The 19,114-nt window shown below is 42.7% G+C and overlaps 1 protein-coding gene across 1 annotated transcript; it reads right to left on the reverse strand.

Annotated features, from left to right (window-relative positions):
• Positions 1-483: 483 nt before the first annotated feature.
• Positions 484-17,479, reverse strand: foxq2 (forkhead box Q2). Its single transcript, XM_039767728.1, has 2 exons — positions 17,174-17,479; positions 484-837 (listed from the first exon to the last, which is right to left on the reverse strand). Exons 1-2 carry the CDS (start codon positions 17,477-17,479, stop codon positions 484-486), a joined length of 660 nt encoding a protein of 219 aa, XP_039623662.1.
• Positions 17,480-19,114: the final 1,635 nt, after the last annotated feature.

A 19,114-nucleotide genomic window follows, 5' to 3' on the forward strand; every position in this document is an offset into this window, starting at 1 on the left:
CGTTAAATAGGCCAGAGCCCCTTGATGCCTAGGTGTGCTTTTCTCAGCTTCCGGTGGAATGTAACCTTAACTCCACTCTCATGCCCACTGCAGGCTCTTTGAGGTTCATCTCCCAACCCCTAGTATACCCCAAACCATTTCACTTCATTTTTTCATAAATAAACTCACAAAGCAGTCTGCTCATTGGATGATACTTTATTTCAACGCCTAGGCAGAGTGAGCATTAGGCTGAAGCAAATTCCACAACTCCATTGAATTGCAGACATGGTAGGAAGTTCACTCATCACTCCACCTTATGGTTCTGGCAGGACAAGCCAATACCTCTTGAGAGAAGCCAAGGCGGTAATATAGCAGCTTTCCTGGAAGCTTGGCGTGGCATTAGACAAGAAGATGCCATCCACCCCACTAGATTCTGGTGGCCAGGCTTGGACAGCACACTAAATTCACACTGCCAAACGAGAGACTGGTATGGTGAGCTACATCCTAGAGAAAGGTGTGCACTGGCACTGGCCCAGGTAATGTTGGCCAGCTCCAGGACAGCTTGTTAGGGACATAAGGAAGGCTACTGCCCAGGCAGCTCCAGCAAGATAGGCCATCAGCCCAGAGCCTGGGTCTGGGCAATGGGTTTAGAGGCAGCAGCTGGTAGCCAAAGCCACTAGCGATCCTGCGGATTCTGCGGCGGGTACGTCGCCGGTGATAGTCGCCTTTGGAGAAGTCCTGGTAGTTAGCAGGGTGGATGGCCCAGTAGTGTCCCTTGCCATTCTCACTGCGGCCAGCCTTCACGAAGCACTCGTTCAGGGAGAGGTTATGACGAACACTGTTCCGCCAGTTCTTATCCTGGTGAACAACAAAAAAGAAAAAAAAAAAATTTAAGAAATTTACTAAATCAACTCATCACCTTCAAATACACCTCGACAAAAACTGTGGTTTTGAAAACTTTACAGCCCCTTCCACCTTTAACACATTTTATTACGTGACAACTTTGTGCTAAACTCATTCAGATTCATTTTTTCCCTTATCAAGTAACACTCAGTACCTCAGAATGACAAACAACAGGATTTTAAGAATTTTTGCAAAATGATTAAAATTAAAAAAAAAAAACTTAAGTATTTCATTGACAAAAGTATTGAGACCGTTTATTTAGTACTTCTGAATAAATCCAAATTGTATAATGTGATACCATCTACTGTTGAGTTCTGCTCTGTTAATTTTCTATTGACTGCGGTGGGCTGGCGCCCTGCCCGGGGTTTGTTTCCTGCCTTGTGCCCTGTGTTGGCTGGGATTGGCTCCAGCAGACCCCCCATGACCCTGTAGTTAGGATATAGCGGGTTGGAAAATGGATGGATGAATATTTCTATTGCACTATTGTATTGTACTGAGGATTACTTGTGTTCTGATCTGCTACTATAAGAGATGCCCCTTCGGTCTCGGCTTTCAAATCCCGGCTGAAGACTCACAACTTCAGTTTAGTACACCCTGACTAGAGCTGCTGATTATCAGTCATTAGCACTAAAACATAAGTAATATAATAGTTCTAATTTGTTACTAACCCTCACCTGTTCTGTTTCTCTTCTCGGTACTCAAATGTGGCACTTGGTGCCACTGCACACCTGCCAGGTCGTTTTGCCTGCTTAAGGTAAAGTCATCTCTGATAGAGGATCTAAGGAATCGTCGGGTAGAGGGGTCCTTTCATCGGATTGGCTGGCCCAGCGCTGTCTCAGTTGTGGAATGGCCAATTGGGGGAGGCAGCTAAATGGCCGAGGTCTCCAGGACTCTAAACAAATCCAAATCATATTATGGGATATCATCTACTGTTAAATTCTGCTCCATACTTGTAATATTTTTATTTTACTATTACTTGTGTTCTCTTCTGTGTATTGTATTGTATTGTATCGACCCCCTTCTTTTTGACATCCACTGCACGCTCAACCTACTTGGAGAGGGGTCTCTCTTTGAGCTGCCTTTCCTAAAGTTTCTTCCATTTTTTTTTCCCTACAAGGGTTTTCTTGGGAGTTTTTCCTTCTCTTCTTAGAGCTTCAAGGCTGGGCAGCTGTCAAAAGGCAGGGCCTGGTAAAGCCCATTGTGGCACTTCTTGTGTGATTTTGGGCTATATAAAAATAAATTGTATTGTATTGTACATCGTTGAGACCCCTTTTTCAGCAATTCCAGCCTGGAGTCTTCTTGATTTTGACACAACACATTTCACACACCTGGATTTGGGGTATTTTCTCCCATTCTTCTTTGCAGCTCCTCTCAATTTCTGTCAGGTAGGATGGGGGCCGTCGATGGACAGCTACAGTATTGTCTGATCTCTCCAGAGATGTTGAGCTGGGTTCAAATCCAGGCTCTGGCTGGGCCACTCAGGGACGTGTGCAGGTTTGTCCCTATGCCACTCCTATGTTGTCTTTGCTTTGTGCTTTGGGTCATTGTCCTGTTGGGAGGCGAACCTTTGGCCCAGTCTGAGGTCCAGAACACTCTGTTACAGGTTCCAATTAAGCTTCCTTTTGACCATGGCTAGTCTCCCAGTCATGAATGCTGCCACCATCATGCTTCATGTATTGCGCCGATAATCTGTCTAGTTTCCACCAGACTTGATGCTAATCTTAGTTTTATCTGACCAGAGAATTTTGTTTCTCACAGTCTGGGAGTCCTTTAAATACATTTTTTGCAAACTACAAACTGGCTCCCATGTGTCTTTTATTGAGAAGAAACTTCTGTCTGGCCACTCTGCTATAAAGCTCAGATTAGTGGAGTACTGCAGTAATTGATATCCTTCTGGAACTTTTCACCATCTTCACATAAATTCTCCGGAGCTCAACTAGGGTGACCACTGTGTTTTTGGTAACCTCTTTTATTAAAGTCCCTCTCCCCAAATTTTTCAGTTTTGTCAAGTAGTAAGCTCTAGGAAGAGTCGCTGATGTTCCAAACATCTTCCATTTAACAATTATGGGGGCGACTGTGCTCTTGGGAACCGTCAATGCTGCAGATATTTTTCTGTAGCCTTCTCCAGATTTGTGTCTCAACACACTCCTGACTCTAAGCTCTGCAGTTTCTTCAATGTCATGGCTTGGTTTTTGTTCAGCTGTGGGACCTTCTGTAGACAGTCCATTTAATTGAGGTGACCATAAAGTATAATCATTTTAACCAGTTAACCATGTGCAATCAATTGAAATGACCACAGGTGGACTCCTAATAAGCTGTAGTAACATCTCAATGTTGACCAACAGAATGGGATGCACCTGGGCCAAATTTCAATTATCACTGCATGGGTCTGAATACTGTGTCAGTGGGATATTTCAGGTTTTTTTTATTTCAAATAAATGGGCATAAAAGTAAAAATCCTGGTTTTGGTTTGTCATTCTGGGTTATCCAGTGTTGTTTGACGAGTGGCGGACTCTGCATAATTTCTGAATGTACAGTAACTCGCATGGATCACCTCAACACAAAAACGTCCACTGTGTAACGATTTAAGGTGACGTGTTCTGTCAACTCCTAAACAGAACAACCACTTGGCCACAGTGAAGCCAGTATTCGTTTTTGCACCACAATACATTATGCAACCTAATTCATGTTACAAACTGTCACACACGTGCGCATGGGAGGAAGCAGCTAAAGGGCTCAAATGAGGGTAATTCCACACCAGACGAGAGGGTGGCGGAGTGCACTAACCCTTTCTCTTTTTGCTCTGCAGACCAGTTACAGGAAGTGCTGTCTGGCCCAGATGATGTCACTTCCGGTTCCGGCCCTGATGACCTCATTTCCAGTTCTAACTCTGCTGACTTCACTTCCTCTGCCGACTTCACTTCCTCTGCCTTTCCATAAAACTGCCATTTTATCTCACCCAAGTCAGTTCTGTTTTGGACTCGAATCTGTACACAACTGTCCAACCTATTTACTATATTACACTCTGATTTCAAACATACGGGTGGCTGCCCCAAACCTTACTGTGGCTCTTTGTCTATTCATTCAATCAAAGGTGGCTGAGTGGCAAAATAGTTGGCACTACTGCGTCACAGATTCAGCATCCTGGCTTCAAATCCTGTAGCTGGTTACTGTCTCTGGTGGTCCATTTTTCCTCCTTCATGTCCTGTTAGTTCATTACATTGGTGTCTGCATAAGCGGACTCTGCGATGAACTGGCAGACCCTGATGCCCAAAGCTGTCTCTAGTGGTCTGGTCTTCTTCCTTCATGCCATGTTAGGTAATCGTGTGAGGTCTGCCTAAGTGTGTTCAGAGGTGAACTGGCACCCCATCTAGGTTTAGCTCGTAATGGCCAACTCACTCTCCAAAACCAGCAGTTACACCACCAAGACCTGTGGCCTGGCAAGTTAAGGACTTTAGACCCGACAAGCCATACTTCTTCCAAATAAAATTCCCCCGACCATCAAAAATAAGCCAAAAAACAAACCCTACCGCAGCGTTTGTCAACCTTTAAGTATTTTCGACCCGAGTTTTCATAACAGTTGTAATCGCGCCCCCCTAACATTTTTTTTGAAAGGAGCCCACTAATACCAATTTGTTCTTTTTTTAATTAATGATATCTCAGATGCATATTTTATTATACCTACTTAATTTTTATCGACATTTATCTAACTCTTTATTTATTTTTCTAGTATCAGAATGTAGTTTAAGTTAATTTGTTTTGGTTTCAATAGAAGTATTTTTCATATTTTTAATTCTTGTTTTCTTTTTTTTTTTCACATCTTCGCCCCGCCTCACAGTTTGAGATCCACTGCCCTACCCTTTGTAAATTAATAAAGTGAGTACATATTGACAAAAAAGAAATGAACAAACTCCAAACAATATATATATCATACCCCAACCAATCCCGACATACCATTCAACCCTAAAAGTGTCCAGCAGAAAGTAATAATAAAAAGAAAAAGTGCAGCACAAAAAGTTAATATACAATACAAACCCTCCCTTGACCCTAACACTGAACACTAACTTAATAAGACACACAGAAAGCACGAAGCACACATAAACGTCCAGAAGATTTAACAGAAAATGGATAATGTTTGTGAACCTGGTTCAGCTGGAAAAATAGTCCTAGGGATACCAGCTTGTGCTAAATGACTATTAATAGAGATCAGAAGGCCCTGCCTTGCTTTAGGTGTTTGCTTAATCAGACCCCTAAAGAGTGTGAGGCTCCCGTTTTTTTGTCACATGGGATAAGTCACTCAATTCTGACTAAAATAATCCACAATGGCAGTGATCTATGTTGTTTTAATGAAGACACCATTCTGGGATGTTGCATCGAGACTGTAATGGAGAGTTCCCACTACTAAAATAAGACACAGTGGAAGATAGATGTCCACTTGGTCACATGGGAGAGTTCTGCTTTAGCTCAACTGGCTACTCAGCCATCTGAATCTAGCAGCTTGTGACAGTTCCCAGGACAGTCTGTGCAAAAAATGAATTTGTTTGTGTAAAGACACAGAAGGTAGAAATGTATAATGACTTGAACCTAGTGAGCCATTACAGAAATCAAGCATGGTGCCTAGCACAGGGTAAGAGTGCCCAGTCAAAACTACATTTAATTTATTCCAAAGTGGCTGACTGGGTTTTCCTTTTAAAGGTCAAGGTCTGAAATCCATGAGTGATGACTTACTGATGCACAACGATGGACCAAGAAGTGCCGAGCAGTCCTGCAGTCTGGTTCAAATGGGAGCTTGAAATGTTATAAAATACACGTTGATAATATTCTGAGGTGTTAAAATGGCCAATACATTGTGAGGCTGCATTAGTACAGTTGTGCACTGGACCCTGACGTGTACCACGGAGCCCCTGATTTTCGCTATGCTACATGACGAGATTAGCCATGTCAAGCATGCATGTGTCACACTATGAGGGGTTTCCTGTGGTCCATAACTGCACCAAAATTGCAACACCACTCTTGAAAGTTTAGCCTTTCAAGCAGCAATGCCACCTGCACTTCAGAACAGGTCATCCACCTAAAGCCAAGCAATGTCTGGGCCCGGCCAGTGCATAGATGGGAGACCATCTAGTAAAAGTTTGGATTACTACAAGAAGGGCTTTGGTCAGAGAGATGACCAAGAAGCTAATGGTCACTCTAACAGAGCTAAAGATGTACAGAAGAATTACACATTTATGGAGTCATTTATTCCAAATGAGCCTTCTATTGCAAAATAAATGACGGTCTCTTAACGTCATAATCCATAGCAACTTCCATGGATGGATTACTGCAACGCTGCCACACCACCTGCATTTCAGAAGAGGTCATCTAATTGTGTTCAGGCCTGGCCATTACTTGGATGACAGACCATCTAGGAAAAGCTTGGGTTGCTACTGGAAGAGGTGTTGGTAAGGTCAACAGGGGGGCACTTACCCTGTGGTCTGTAGGTGTATCCCAATGCCCCAGTGAAGTGATGAGAACAATGTGCTGTACAAATGGTGAAGTCCTTCAAATGAGACATAAAACCAACATCCTGACTCAGTCCTGGGCATCCGTAAAGAGTAGGATGTCTCCAAGCTTCCCAGCTAAATTGTCCACCACACCCTTGTCATTCTGGACCCCTGATCATCCCCTGTCCCTAACTATCTAACCATCTCTCTTAGCCCTTCACCACCTACTGTTCAAACAGGCTCACACGGTAGGGGCGCCCTCAGCCCCAAAGAAGGCATTTAGAGACTTCAGAGCAGACAGCAGAATTGAGCTTAATTGTATGGCCCGCATACAGACTCATCTCAGATGGAACGATGAGCAAACAACTAAAAGCAACTCTTAACATTTATTACAATTCTTATCACACAAGTCATTATTCATCCTCATGTGACTCCTAGCATTCCATTGCCCTAGTCCTGCCTCTAATTCATTCCACCAATACTTCTTAGTTAGACTCTCTTATCTATTTGAGAAGGACTATTCTTGCTTGCTACTATAATTTACAGCTAAAGAGTTCACATTCTTTCTTTAAGCAAGCGGCTCATCTTTCTCCAGCGCTCCTGCACGTCCAACCTTTGGCTTAATAAACTATTGGTGGTTTCCAGCTCATACAGAGTAATAAATATACGTAGGCATAAGTCTTTATAATTCTCTTACATCTTAAAATATATATATATATATATATATATATATATATATATATATATATATATATATATAAAATTAAACAAAATATAGTGTCTACTTTTCTCATGTGCTTATAATACTTTTCTAATTCATAGATAATTCATAAATACCAATTTTAAGAATACAATTTTCTGTACTATTAGCTCATGTGTGGTGAGCGTGTCTACTGGCGCAAAATGGCTACCATCACATCATCCAGGCATTGTCGGGAGAATTATATATATATATATATATATATATATATATACACTCAGCAAAAAAAAAAACGTCCCTTTTTCAGGACTGTGTATTTCAACAATAATGTTTTAAAAATCCAAATAACTTTACAGATCTTCATTGTAAAGGGTTTAAACAATGTTTTCCATGCATGTTCAATTAACCATAATCAATTAATTAACATGCACCTGTGGAATGGTCGTTAAGACCTTAACAGCTTACAGAAAGTAGGCATTTAAGGTCACAGTTCTAAAAACGCAGGACACTAAAGAGACTTGTCTACTGACTGTGAAAAACACCCAAAGAAAGATGCCCAGGGTCCCTGCTCATCTGCGTGAACGTGCATTAGGCATGTTGCAGGGAGGCATGAGGACTGCTGATGCGGCTAGGGCAATAAATTGCCATGTCCGCACTGTGAGACGCCTAAGACAGCGCTACAGGGAGACAGGAAGGACAGCTGATCATCCTCGCAGTGGAAGACCACGTGTAACAACACCTGCACAGGATCGGTACATCCAAATATCACACCTGCGTGACAGGTACAGGATGGCCACAACAACTGCCCGAGTCACACCAGGAACACACAATCCCTCCATCAGTGCTCAGACTGTCCGCAATAGGCTGAGAGAGGCTGGACTGAGGGCTTGTAGGCCTGTTGTAAGGCAGGTCCTTACCAGACGTCACCAGCAACAACGCCGCCTACGGGCACAAACCCACCTTCGCTGGACCAGACAGGAGTGGCAAAAAGTGCTCTTCACTGATGAGTCACGGTTTTGTCTCACCAGGTGTGATGGACGGATTCGTGTTTATCGTTGAAGGAATTGAGCACGTCTGGGACCTGTTGGATCGCAGGGTGAGGGCCAGGGCCATTCCCCCCAGAAATGTAGGTGCCTTGGTGGAAGAGTGGGGTAACATCTCACAGCAAGAACTGACAAATCTGGTCCAGTCCATGAGGAGGAGATGCACTGCAGTACTTCAAGCAGCTGGTGGCCACACCAGATACTGACTGGTACTTTTGATTTTGAGCCTCCCTTCATTCAGGGACACATTGTGAAACATTTTTAGTTTATGTCTTATGGTGTTGACTCTTTTAGTGTTCATACAAATATTTACACATTAAGTTTACTGAAAGTAAAAACAGTTGAAAGTCGGAGGACGTTTCTTTTTTTGCTGAGTATATATATATATATATATATATATATATATATATATATATATATATATATATATATATATATATATATATATATATACATACAACACACACACACACACAGTTATATGAAAAAGTTTGGGAACCCCTCTCAGCCTGCATAATAATTTACTCGACTTTCAACAAAAAAAGATAACAGTGGTATGTCTTTCATTTCCTAGTACTGGGGTGATCTCCAAACAAAGATTTTTAGTGAAGCAGTATTTAGTTGTATGAAATTAAACCAAATGTGAAAAACTGGTTGTGCAAAAATTTGGGTCCCCTTGTCATTGTGCTGATTTGAATGCCTGTCACTGGTCAATACTGATTACTTATAACACCAAATTGGTTGGATTAGCGTGTTAAGCCTTGAACTTCATAGACCGGTGTGTCCAATCATGAGAAAAGGTATTTAAGGTGGTCAATTGTAAGTTGTGCTTCCTTCCCTTTGACTCTCCTCTGAAGAGTGACAGACAGCATGGGGTCCTCAAAGCAACTCTCAAAAGATCTGAAAACAAAGATTGTTGAGTCTCGTGGTTTAGGTGAAGGCTACAAACAGCCATCTCAGAGGTTTAAACTGTCAGCTTCAACTGGAAGGAATCTAATCAGGAAATGGAAGGCCATAGGCACAGTTGCTGTTAAACCAAACCCAGCAGGTCTGGCAGGCCAAGAAAAATATAGGAGCGGCATATGCGCGGGATTGTGAGAATGGTTACAGACAAGCCACAGATCGCCTCCAAAGACCTGCAAGAACATCTCGCTGCAGATGGTGTATCTGTACATTGCTTTACGATTCATTTCAATTTGCACAAAGAACATCTGTGTGACAGGTTGATGAGAAAGAAGCCCTTTCTGCACTCACGCCACAAACAGAGTCGCTTGTTGTATGCAAATGCTCATTTAGACAAGCCAGATTCATTTTGGAAAAAAGTGCTTTGGACTAATGAGACAAAAATATTGGTTATTTGGTCACAACAAAAAGCGCTTTGCATGGCAAAAGAACAACACCGCATTCCAAGAAAAACACCTGCTACCTACTGTCAAATTTGGTGGAGGTTCCATCATGCTGTGGGGCCATACGGCCAGTTCAAGGACTGGGGCCCTTGTTAAAGTCGAGGGTCGGATGAATTCAAACCAATATCAAAAAATTCTTCAGGATAATGTTCAGGTATCAGTCACAAAGTTGAAGTTACGTAGGGGTTGGACATTCCAACAAGACAATGACCCCAAAACACAGTTCAAAATCTACAAAAGCATTCATTCAGAGGGAGAAGTACAATGTTCTGGAATGGCCGTCACAGTCCCCTGACTTGAATATCATCAAAAATCTATGGGATTATTTAAAGCAGGCTGTCCATGCTCGCCAGCCATCAAATTTAACTGAATAGGAGAGATTTTGTCAAAAATACCTCCATCCAGAATCCATCTACTCATCAAAGGCTATAGGAGGACAGCGTCTGGAGGCTGTTAGAATAGGAAAAGGAGGCTCAGCTAAGTACTGATGTCATATCTCTGTTGGGGTGCCCACATTTATGCACCTGTCTAATTTTGTTATGATGCATGTTATATATTTTCTGTTAATCCAATAAACTTAATGTCACTGCTGAAATACTACTGTTTCCACAAGGCATGTCAGATATTAAAAGGAAGTTGCTACTTTGAAAGCTCAGCCAACGATAAACAAAAATCCAAAAAGTTAAGAATTATGACTGTATGGAGTGGAAGGATGGGGGAAGGCAGGTACTTGCCAACACTGCCTCCCCCAAAACACTAGATGGCAGCTCCCCTGAAGTGTAGCAGAACCCTGGATCCCTGCAGGGCATCCTGGGACTTGGAGATTGGTTTCTCAGCCCTGTTGGGTGCCGCCAGGGGGAGCGGAAATGCTAGCCAGTCACGTGATCGGAATGACAGAAGCACTTCCGGGTCAAAGACTATTTAAAGGACGGGAACCCAGCAAGCGAGCCGGAGTCGGGATGGAGTGTGACAGACCTTGCTGGGAGGTGTGGAGGAACGATTTGAGTGTATTATTTATTATTGTGATTAAGTGTTGATTTGTCTGTTTATTGGTGGTGGTGGTGCTTAAAGGGCACTATTTACAAAGAAGATATTAAAACACAGTTAGGAGACCTGGGTTCACTTCCCAGGCTCTCCCTGTGTCTGTGTGGGTTTCTTCCAGGTGCTTTAGTTTCCTCCCACAGTCCAAAGACATGCAGGTTAGGTGCATTGGCGATCCTAAATTGTCCCTAGTGTGTGCTTTGTGTGTGCCCTGCGGTGGGCTGGCGCCCTGCCCAGGGTTTGTTTCCTGCCCTGCGCCCTGTGTTGGCTCCAGCAGACCCCCATGACCCTGTAGTTAGGATATAGCGGGTTGGATAATGGAGGGATGGATGGATGGATATTAAAACAACTTCTTACTGCTTTTAACCTGTGTCCAGCATATCTGTATGTTGGGGTTAAAGGGGCCTTCTTATAAAATAAAGGTGACAATGCTGTTCTTCCATAAGGCAGGGGTGCCCACCTCTGATCCTGGAGGGCCTCAGTGGCTATAGGTTTTTACTGAGCACCATTTTCATGATTAGTGACCAGTTTTTTGCTGCTAATTAACTTCATTTAATTGATTTGCTATTTAAGACTCAGACCCTTTAAATGAGGGATCAGCAGCATCGGTCCTTGGAAGGCTGCAGTGGCTGGAGGTTCTTGATACGACCCAAGTGCTTCATGAGAAGTCACTTATTGCTGATGAAGCACTTCTTACTCAAATGACATTTTTCTGTTTTACTTTGTCTTTCTTGTTAAGATTTAGAACCCTTAATTACTTATTTTAGTCTTACACAGCTGCATTCACGGTTTTTAATGGTTTCTTATTAGCAATAAGATGCAAATGACAAAGGAACCAGAAGTTCCCCATCTAGCTTGTTTCCATTTACACCTGCCGGTGCTCATGGTGCAGTGTTTCGCTTCTTCTTTCGGCTGCTCCCATTAGGGTTTGCCACAGCAGGTCATCTTGAGCCATCTCTTCCTGTCCTCTACATCTTCCTCTATCACACCCATCACCTTCATGTCTTCTCTCAACACATCCATAAACCTTCGCTTAGTCCTTCCTCTTTTCCCCTTACCTGGCAGCTCTACATTTAGCATCCTTCTCCCAATATACCCAGCATCTCTCCTCTGCACATGTCCAAACTAACGCAATCTCACCTCTCTGTTTCATTTAATAAATATTTCAAAAAGAAACTAAAGAGAAAGTGAAGAACTGAAAATCACTCATCCATTTTAGGCTTCCATTAGGTTAGGTTAGGAACACGCACGGATACAGTGCATTGCTGCAACCACCACACGACAAACCAACTCAGGACCCGACTGCAGCCATGCAACGGGTGATACCCCAGCACCACACTAGTTCAGATGGAGTAGAACAGTGTGAGGTTTTTTTATGGTGACTGGAGTGCCAAATTCTGCCACCAACCCCCAAGTTTTTCCCTGCAGAAAGGACAAAAAATGTATGATTTAAGAATAACCTGATATTGCAGAGTTTAACAAGTCGCGATATTAAATTTGACCTGTTATTGGCAAGGATTGGCTTCGAATTAAGCAGCTGGGTTGGAACAAAAAGCTTCAGCCACTGCGAGCCTCCAAGATCACCACTGATCACTCAGAATCTTACACCTCCTATAAAGGAATCAATGCAGCAGCCGCTGATGTCTACCTCATTTTCGCTCCTCCTGAACCAGACTAAAGTATGGAGCCCATTACATTTTTATTGGCCTTCATTTTCCATCAGATCTTCTTCAGATTCTGCATTGTACTGCAGTTGCCATAGGGGAATCACTTTTGGTTCCCTCAAGAGCTAACAACATGAAGGCTCCAGAAACAAAATTTATTTACTTCCGTCACAGGCTCCCTAACAGAGGATAGCAGATTTGTGAAGTACAACTGGGTCCCTAATTTTTTGAGGACACTACACTAAAATCCAGAAAAGTATATTCTTAAATGCCCATTTCTCAATCATTCAACCAGACAGACCTTAAAAAATTACAAAAATAAACTAACAATTGCTCAAATTACTGCGATTATATAGCTCCTGGAATCGTGCTCACTATGGAAAGGTGCCATACAAAATAAAGACTGCTCACTTGTTAATTATAGAGCATATCCGGCAGATACATTTACACACCTAAACAAGTTTATAAAAGCAGTACATGTGCAATACGATGGAGAGACTGGCTGCACGGTGGAAAATTACCAGTGAGTTGAGAATAAAGAGATGAGGCAAACTGGGAAGCTCAACCAGGATGCTAAATTCATGCTGGGCCGGATCATCCGGACTGGGATTCATAATTTCTTTTCAGAAAGCTCTACCTTTCTTCAATGAGATTCAAAAAGTTTATTGTCCATATGCACAGTGGTTCAACCCATGCAATGAAATTCTCACTTTGCCATTCTCCCTTACACCAAACAATAAATTAAACAGAAGTTAACCTAAAAGTAATAATTAGGCAGTAATCAAAAAATAAATAAATAAATAAAAGAAATAAAGTACTCCATGCCTTGTGTTACAGACAGGGTAACAATCAATGGAACTGATGGAAAATGGAGGAAGCAGTGATGCATGAATTATTTATGAGTCAGATGGCCTGTGGGTAGAAGCTATTTATCAATCTTGTTGTCTTTGATTTCACACTCCTGTAGTGTCTGACGGCAGAAGTGTGACAATACTATGTTGTGGGTGTGTACTGTCCTTAATAATATGGTGGACCCTCCTGATAACCCTGGTAGTATAAATGTGATGAGAACACTGTTCTTGAGATGAACTGTACAGTTTTTAACCACACACTGGAGATTTTTCTTGTCCTGAGTGTGGACAGCAGCTTCCATACCACACTTTGATAACACTCTCCACTGTACATCTGTAAAAGTTGAGATGCAGAACTTCCTAATAAATCCTTGTATTGGGTCAGGAAATCCAAACTGATAGTAATCGTTTCCTGAAAAGGAGAAACGGGGTAATCGCCCTCGGAGGCAGGCCAGGTGTGAAATATGGATATGGGGTTATGGGGCTCATTGGTGAGTGCATGGTGGTGGGGCCTTTACCTAAATGAGCAACATAGGACTGCCCTAAAGTGGGTCCACCACCTGCAGGGGGAGACATAGGAGTCTCGTCGTTTGGGCAGCAATCAAAGGCAAGCTCCTTGGTGACTCTAAGGACATAGAATGTGACCTCGCTGCAGGGGTAGGAGAGTGGTTTGGGTATCTCATTAGAATGCCTCCCTGTGGAGGTGTTTCAGTCATGGCCAACCAGTAGGAGACCTCAGGGTAGGCCAAGGACATGCTGGAGACGTTATATATCACAGCTGGCCTGGGAACAAACTTGAAATCCCAAGAGAAGTTGGAGGAGATTGGAAGGAGGAGGGGCATTTAGGCATCTTTGCTTAGACTGTGGGCCCTATGACCCAAACACAGATAGGTGATAGAAAATGGATTGATGGATGGAATGAAATACTTTCCGGGATACTGCATGTTCTGTTAACATTCAAGTGGGTGTTCCCTGTGGCCCAAAGTCATTTACAGAAAGTTGGCTACTCTAAATTCACTATGGGCCAGTTGCTGTGCCCTGCCATGAACTGGTATTCCATCCCGGGTTTGTTCCCAGCTTGAATCAGAGACTACTGAGAATGCCCTGGTATCCTCTCACCACCGAATTTGACGAAGCGACTTTAGTAATTAATGAATTTTCAATTAAACTAGGTGTGATGTTACAGATAGGAATTGCTTCCTGATTAATAAATCGACAGGACTAAAACCCAGAAGGCATAGTGACACTCTCAAGGCAGAGGTTGGAAACCCTGCATTATTATTCATGGTAAGATGATCATTCAGCTCTAGTCCACTGAGAAGGTGGACTTCACTCTTCTAGAGAAGTGACTTCAGGATGAGAGTCGCCAAGCTTCCCGCTCTAATGCAGCGGTTATGCCACTAAATTGCTCTTCCTTGCCCACCAGGAGCAGAACATTTATACCGAAATGTTCTATTGAGCCTTAAAATTGGAACCAAGAGATTTTGCCTTACTGATCTGGAGGGTCTACTCCATCAACTTCATCCTTCTTCAAGTTCAAGTTCCCAAATTAGAGAGTGCAGTGAAACTCTTCCTTACATGTCTGGGTCAACATGTATACCTGCTCCATCCAAATCAGGATCTGGGGAGCCCAGAATCTATCCTGACAGCAAGGACCACCCTTAGATGAGGTAGGGGTCAGGCACTGGAGTGCAGAGAGCCACTAGAGTGACCAATTAACCAAACCATCTCCTCTTTGAAATGTTGGTGAGGGTGTACAGCACAGGCAGTGACCGGGTTGGGATTTGAACCAAAGACTGTGCATCTGAAAAGCAGGAGCATAAGGCAAGAACAAAGATCTACCTTATTTTGCAGGTTCTGCTGGATTCCAGAGTAGCATAAATCCTACTAGCCAGGAGGTCCTATTGCCTGAACTGTATGGCCGGGGTCCTCAAATTCAGCTCTGGAATGCCACAGTAAGATGAGATTTTTGTTCCAGTCCAATCTTTAAATTACAAGCCAATTATTGTTGGTGAAGCACTTACTGATCAAACATCAATTTTGCGCTTCAATTCAGTTCAGTCGCTCATTGAGATTCCAAATCTGTGCCGTTTTTAATCTTAAACAGCTGCATTTACACTTTTTAATTGCTTCTTGGTATTTTAATGAGGTGCCAATTAACAAAATACAAATGATAAAGGGGCCAGCAAACCATCACCTCAACAGGTCCCTCTTAGACCCTGTATATGTTCATAATAGAGATTCCAATTTAGGAAAACATATGGAACAAAATGGAAGATGCCTTGTTCTGGCCCACAAATCATTTGAATGATACAATGGTATGTAAAAGTTTTGACCCCCTTGTTTAAAATGTCAGTTACTGTGAATAGTTAAGTGGGCAGAAGATGAACTGATCACCGAAAGACAGAAGGTTTAAAGGTGGCACATTTCTTCTCAGCATTTTACGCAAGATTGGTGTATTGTTTATGTTTTGTTCATTTGTACAAAAAAAAAAAAAAAAAGCACTTTGCAAAAAGTTTGGGCACTCCAAGATGTTTGAGGTCTCAGACCTTCATTAGCTTGTCAGGCCTATGGCTTGTTCACAGTCATCATCACGAAACCACAGGTGATGAAGATTACAAAGCTGTATACATTCTCGGACTCCTCAAACAGTCCCAACAATCAGCAGCCATGGGCTCCTCTAAGCAGCTGCCGAGCACTCGGAAACACTAAAATAACTGGTGCTCACAAAGCAGGAGAAGGTTACAAGAAGACAGGAAAGCATTTTCAAGTAGCTGTTTCCACAGTTTGGATTGTTATCAGGAAATGGCAGTTTACAGGAATGGTGGAGGTCAAGTTGAGGTCTGGAGGACCATGAAAACTTTCTGAAAGAACAGCTAGCTGGATTGCTAGAAGGGCAAATAAAAACCCCTGTATGACTACAAAAGACCTTCATGAAGATTTAGCAGACTCTGGAGTGGTGGTGCACTGTTCTACTGGGCAGCGACACCTGAACAAATATGACCTTCATGGTAGAGTCAGCAGAAAAAAACCTTTCCTGCGTCCTGTCATAGAACTCAGCACCTGAAGTTTGTAAATGAACATCTAAAGAAGTCTGACACCTTTTGGAAACAAGTCTTTTGGACTAATGAAGTCAAAATAGAACTTTTTTGCCACAATGTGCAAAGGTAGGTTTAGAGATAAAAAGGGGGCAGCATTCCAGGAAAAGACCATGTCTCCCACTAATAAGCATGGCAGTGGATCGATTAGGCTTTCCCCTTGTGTTGCAGCCAGTGGGCATAGGGAACAGGTCATTGGTAGAGGGTAGAATGGATTCAAACAAATACCAGCAAATTCGGAGTGCAAACATCACACTATCTGTAAAAAAGTTGAAGTTGAAGAGACGAGGGTCCTACAACAAGATAATGATCTGAAACACACCTCAAGAGGTGCAAGCTGGCGGTTTTGCCAAGTCCCTCACAGTCCCCCAGCCTAAATATCAATGGAAATCTGTGGATAGATCTCAAAAGAGGACTGCATGCAGGACGGCCCAAGAATCTTGCAGAATTAGAAGCCTATTGCTTGGACGAATGGGCAAAAATACCCCAAGTAAGAATTGAGACTCTTTAGCTGGCTACAATAAGCATTTACAAGCTCTGATGCTTGCCAAAGGAGGGTCTTACTAAGCACCGATTATGTCGGGTGCCCAAACGTTTGCTTTAGGCACTTTTCATTTTATTCGGTATTTTGTACCCATGAATGATGAACATAAAAATGCAAGCTTACATAAAATATTAAAGAAATGTGTCATCTTTAACTTTATGCCCTTTGGTGATCAGTTCATCTTCTGCTCACTTAATTTTAAGCAAGGGTGCCCAAACCTTTGCATGCCACTGTGTATCCTCAAAAGGGGAAAATCTACAACACAAGAATGAAAACACTAACAAGCCACTGAATTAAAGAAGTCCCCTTGCTGGCTAGGATTCAGCCATTGGCTTATAATAAAAACCCAGAACCACTGCAGCACCGCCAGGACTGAACTTGAGGACTTTTGTTCTGCTGGAATCTACAGCATTGCTCTGTTGGAGTCGGTACTTTGATAAGTTAAAAGTGAGGTGTCATACCTTGCTTTTGAAGTAAGGATAATGGTCCATGATCCACTGGTAGATGTCACTAAGCAGCAGCTTCTTTTCTGGACATGAAAGGATCGCGCTGGAGATGAGGGCGATGTAGGACTGTGCTGGTTTGCTCGCGACTCCAGTGTTTTCATCCTTTACAGATCCCTCTTCTACTTTTGCTTCTGAATGATGTAGCTGGTTCTCATTTTGGGTGCTGGGCACCTCCTGAATATCAACATGCGAGGGTAGTTTCTTAAATGTTCTCTCCCGCTTGCCCTTGTCATATAGAAGGTAATCAATTGTGAAAGCCATGCCCGGCTTCGCTGTCCCAGTATCACTCATGCATTGCATTGTTTACAATTCCGACTTCACAGGCGACCAGATTCCTAGTGAGAGGTTTTTACAATGTGGGCACGCCACACCTTGAACAACTATGTACAAATTGAATTGGGCCGTACTGGTCAATTACTCCAGAAGTAATTTAAACAAATGCCAACTCCGTGTTCCTGTAGCTTCAACAACTTAAACTCAGCCAACCAGAAACTCTTCAGATTTGGATCTTCCCAGTTCCTCAGCCGGTCAGAAAATACCCAACTCACTGAACACACAACCTCTAAAACACCCCTATATATTGGCAAGAAAGTGACGAGGGGGGCACACGGGTGGGACTGTTAGGTGAGAATATTCCCATTAATTCCCTCACAGCAGAATTAGCTTGAACAGAGATTATGGAGGAGTGCGGCTTGAGACGGGATAGTAATTAGTCCGGATTGCAAGTGCGGCACCACAGAGGGAGGTTGTGGCTCTGCCTGCCGAAGCAGCTTTGTTGAAGGATTGGGGTGTTAATCTCCACAAAACACTTGGTGGAAGCCTAATGCTGAGGGAAGTCAATTTAAAGAAAGTCAAGGGCTGCTTCTGAGTCAAGTATGACACTTCCAACATGAAAGCATGACAATCACATTTATACATGAATTTTATGAATTGACTTCTGAGAAAGCAAAAACAATGCAATCAAGAAACTGTACCAAAATGTAATCGGACCAGCAGAAAGCCAAATTTAACACTTACTTTACACCTGAGACAATTAACGGTTTCTGAGAAGAGAATCACAAGAGCCAACATTAACGCAGCCAACCTTCTTCGTAGGGTCCAGGGAAATCTAGTGGACATAATGGCATACAAGTGAAGGAGCGCAAGTAACCTCTGGAGAGGCAACTAAAGTCCCAAAGATGGCAATGACAGGAACTTCCACTGGAATTCAGGATCACACCAGAGGGCACAAATCACTGCCATAACAGAATCTCAAACTGTGGGAAAGACATGTCAATTCAAGATCATGAAACCCTGTAGACCAAAAAGGGTTTGAGGAGAAAAGCAAAGAGGAAATTCCAGGGAAGTCAGGTGTAGTTAATAAATTAAGAAATAGATGTATCATGTTTGACAATCCACAGAAGGAGAAGGTAAAAGGCAGGAGCATCACTGGTACAAAACCATTCTAACCTTTCTAATTTAATTTGTAAACTCAAGAGGAGCACCCCCTCACTTTCTCTCTCTCTCTCTCACACACACACACACACACAGGAACTCAGCATGGGGGAAAAACCAAGGCAGACTAGATGTCAGCAAATCAATACCACCATCACAGTGTAGGTAGTAGAAATCTAACTAGCTAAGAACCTACACATTTTGACCACATTAATTGAAAGATCAGAAATTATAAGTTATGTGCCTTTTTATAGGAGAGAAAAACACCAGACTAAGCTAGTGTAAATTTATGTTTTGTGTTGTTTATTATCATCCTTTGTTTGCACATTGCAAGGTTTCTAAACTCTTCTGGGGCTCCCCCCAACTGGACAACATGGCGGACAGCATCCCAAAATGCAATTGTCACATCTATGGAAGACAGCCTATCGGTTGCCGGGGCAATCGTCGGCTCCCAGAGCTGGA

The sequence above is a fragment of the Polypterus senegalus genome, chromosome 10 (genome assembly GCF_016835505.1).
Source record: "Polypterus senegalus isolate Bchr_013 chromosome 10, ASM1683550v1, whole genome shotgun sequence".
Lineage (NCBI taxonomy): Eukaryota > Metazoa > Chordata > Cladistia > Polypteriformes > Polypteridae > Polypterus > Polypterus senegalus.

Bases quoted from the DNA above. Each gene is read 5' to 3' on its own strand.
- foxq2 (XM_039767728.1), bottom strand. From the start codon at position 17,479: ATGGCTTTCACAATTGATTACCTTCTATATGACAAGGGCAAGCGGGAG. The intron at 838-17,173 runs GTATGACACCTC...GTTGTTCACCAG, and splicing joins ATCCTTACTTCAAAAGCAAG to GATAAGAACTGGCGGAACAG.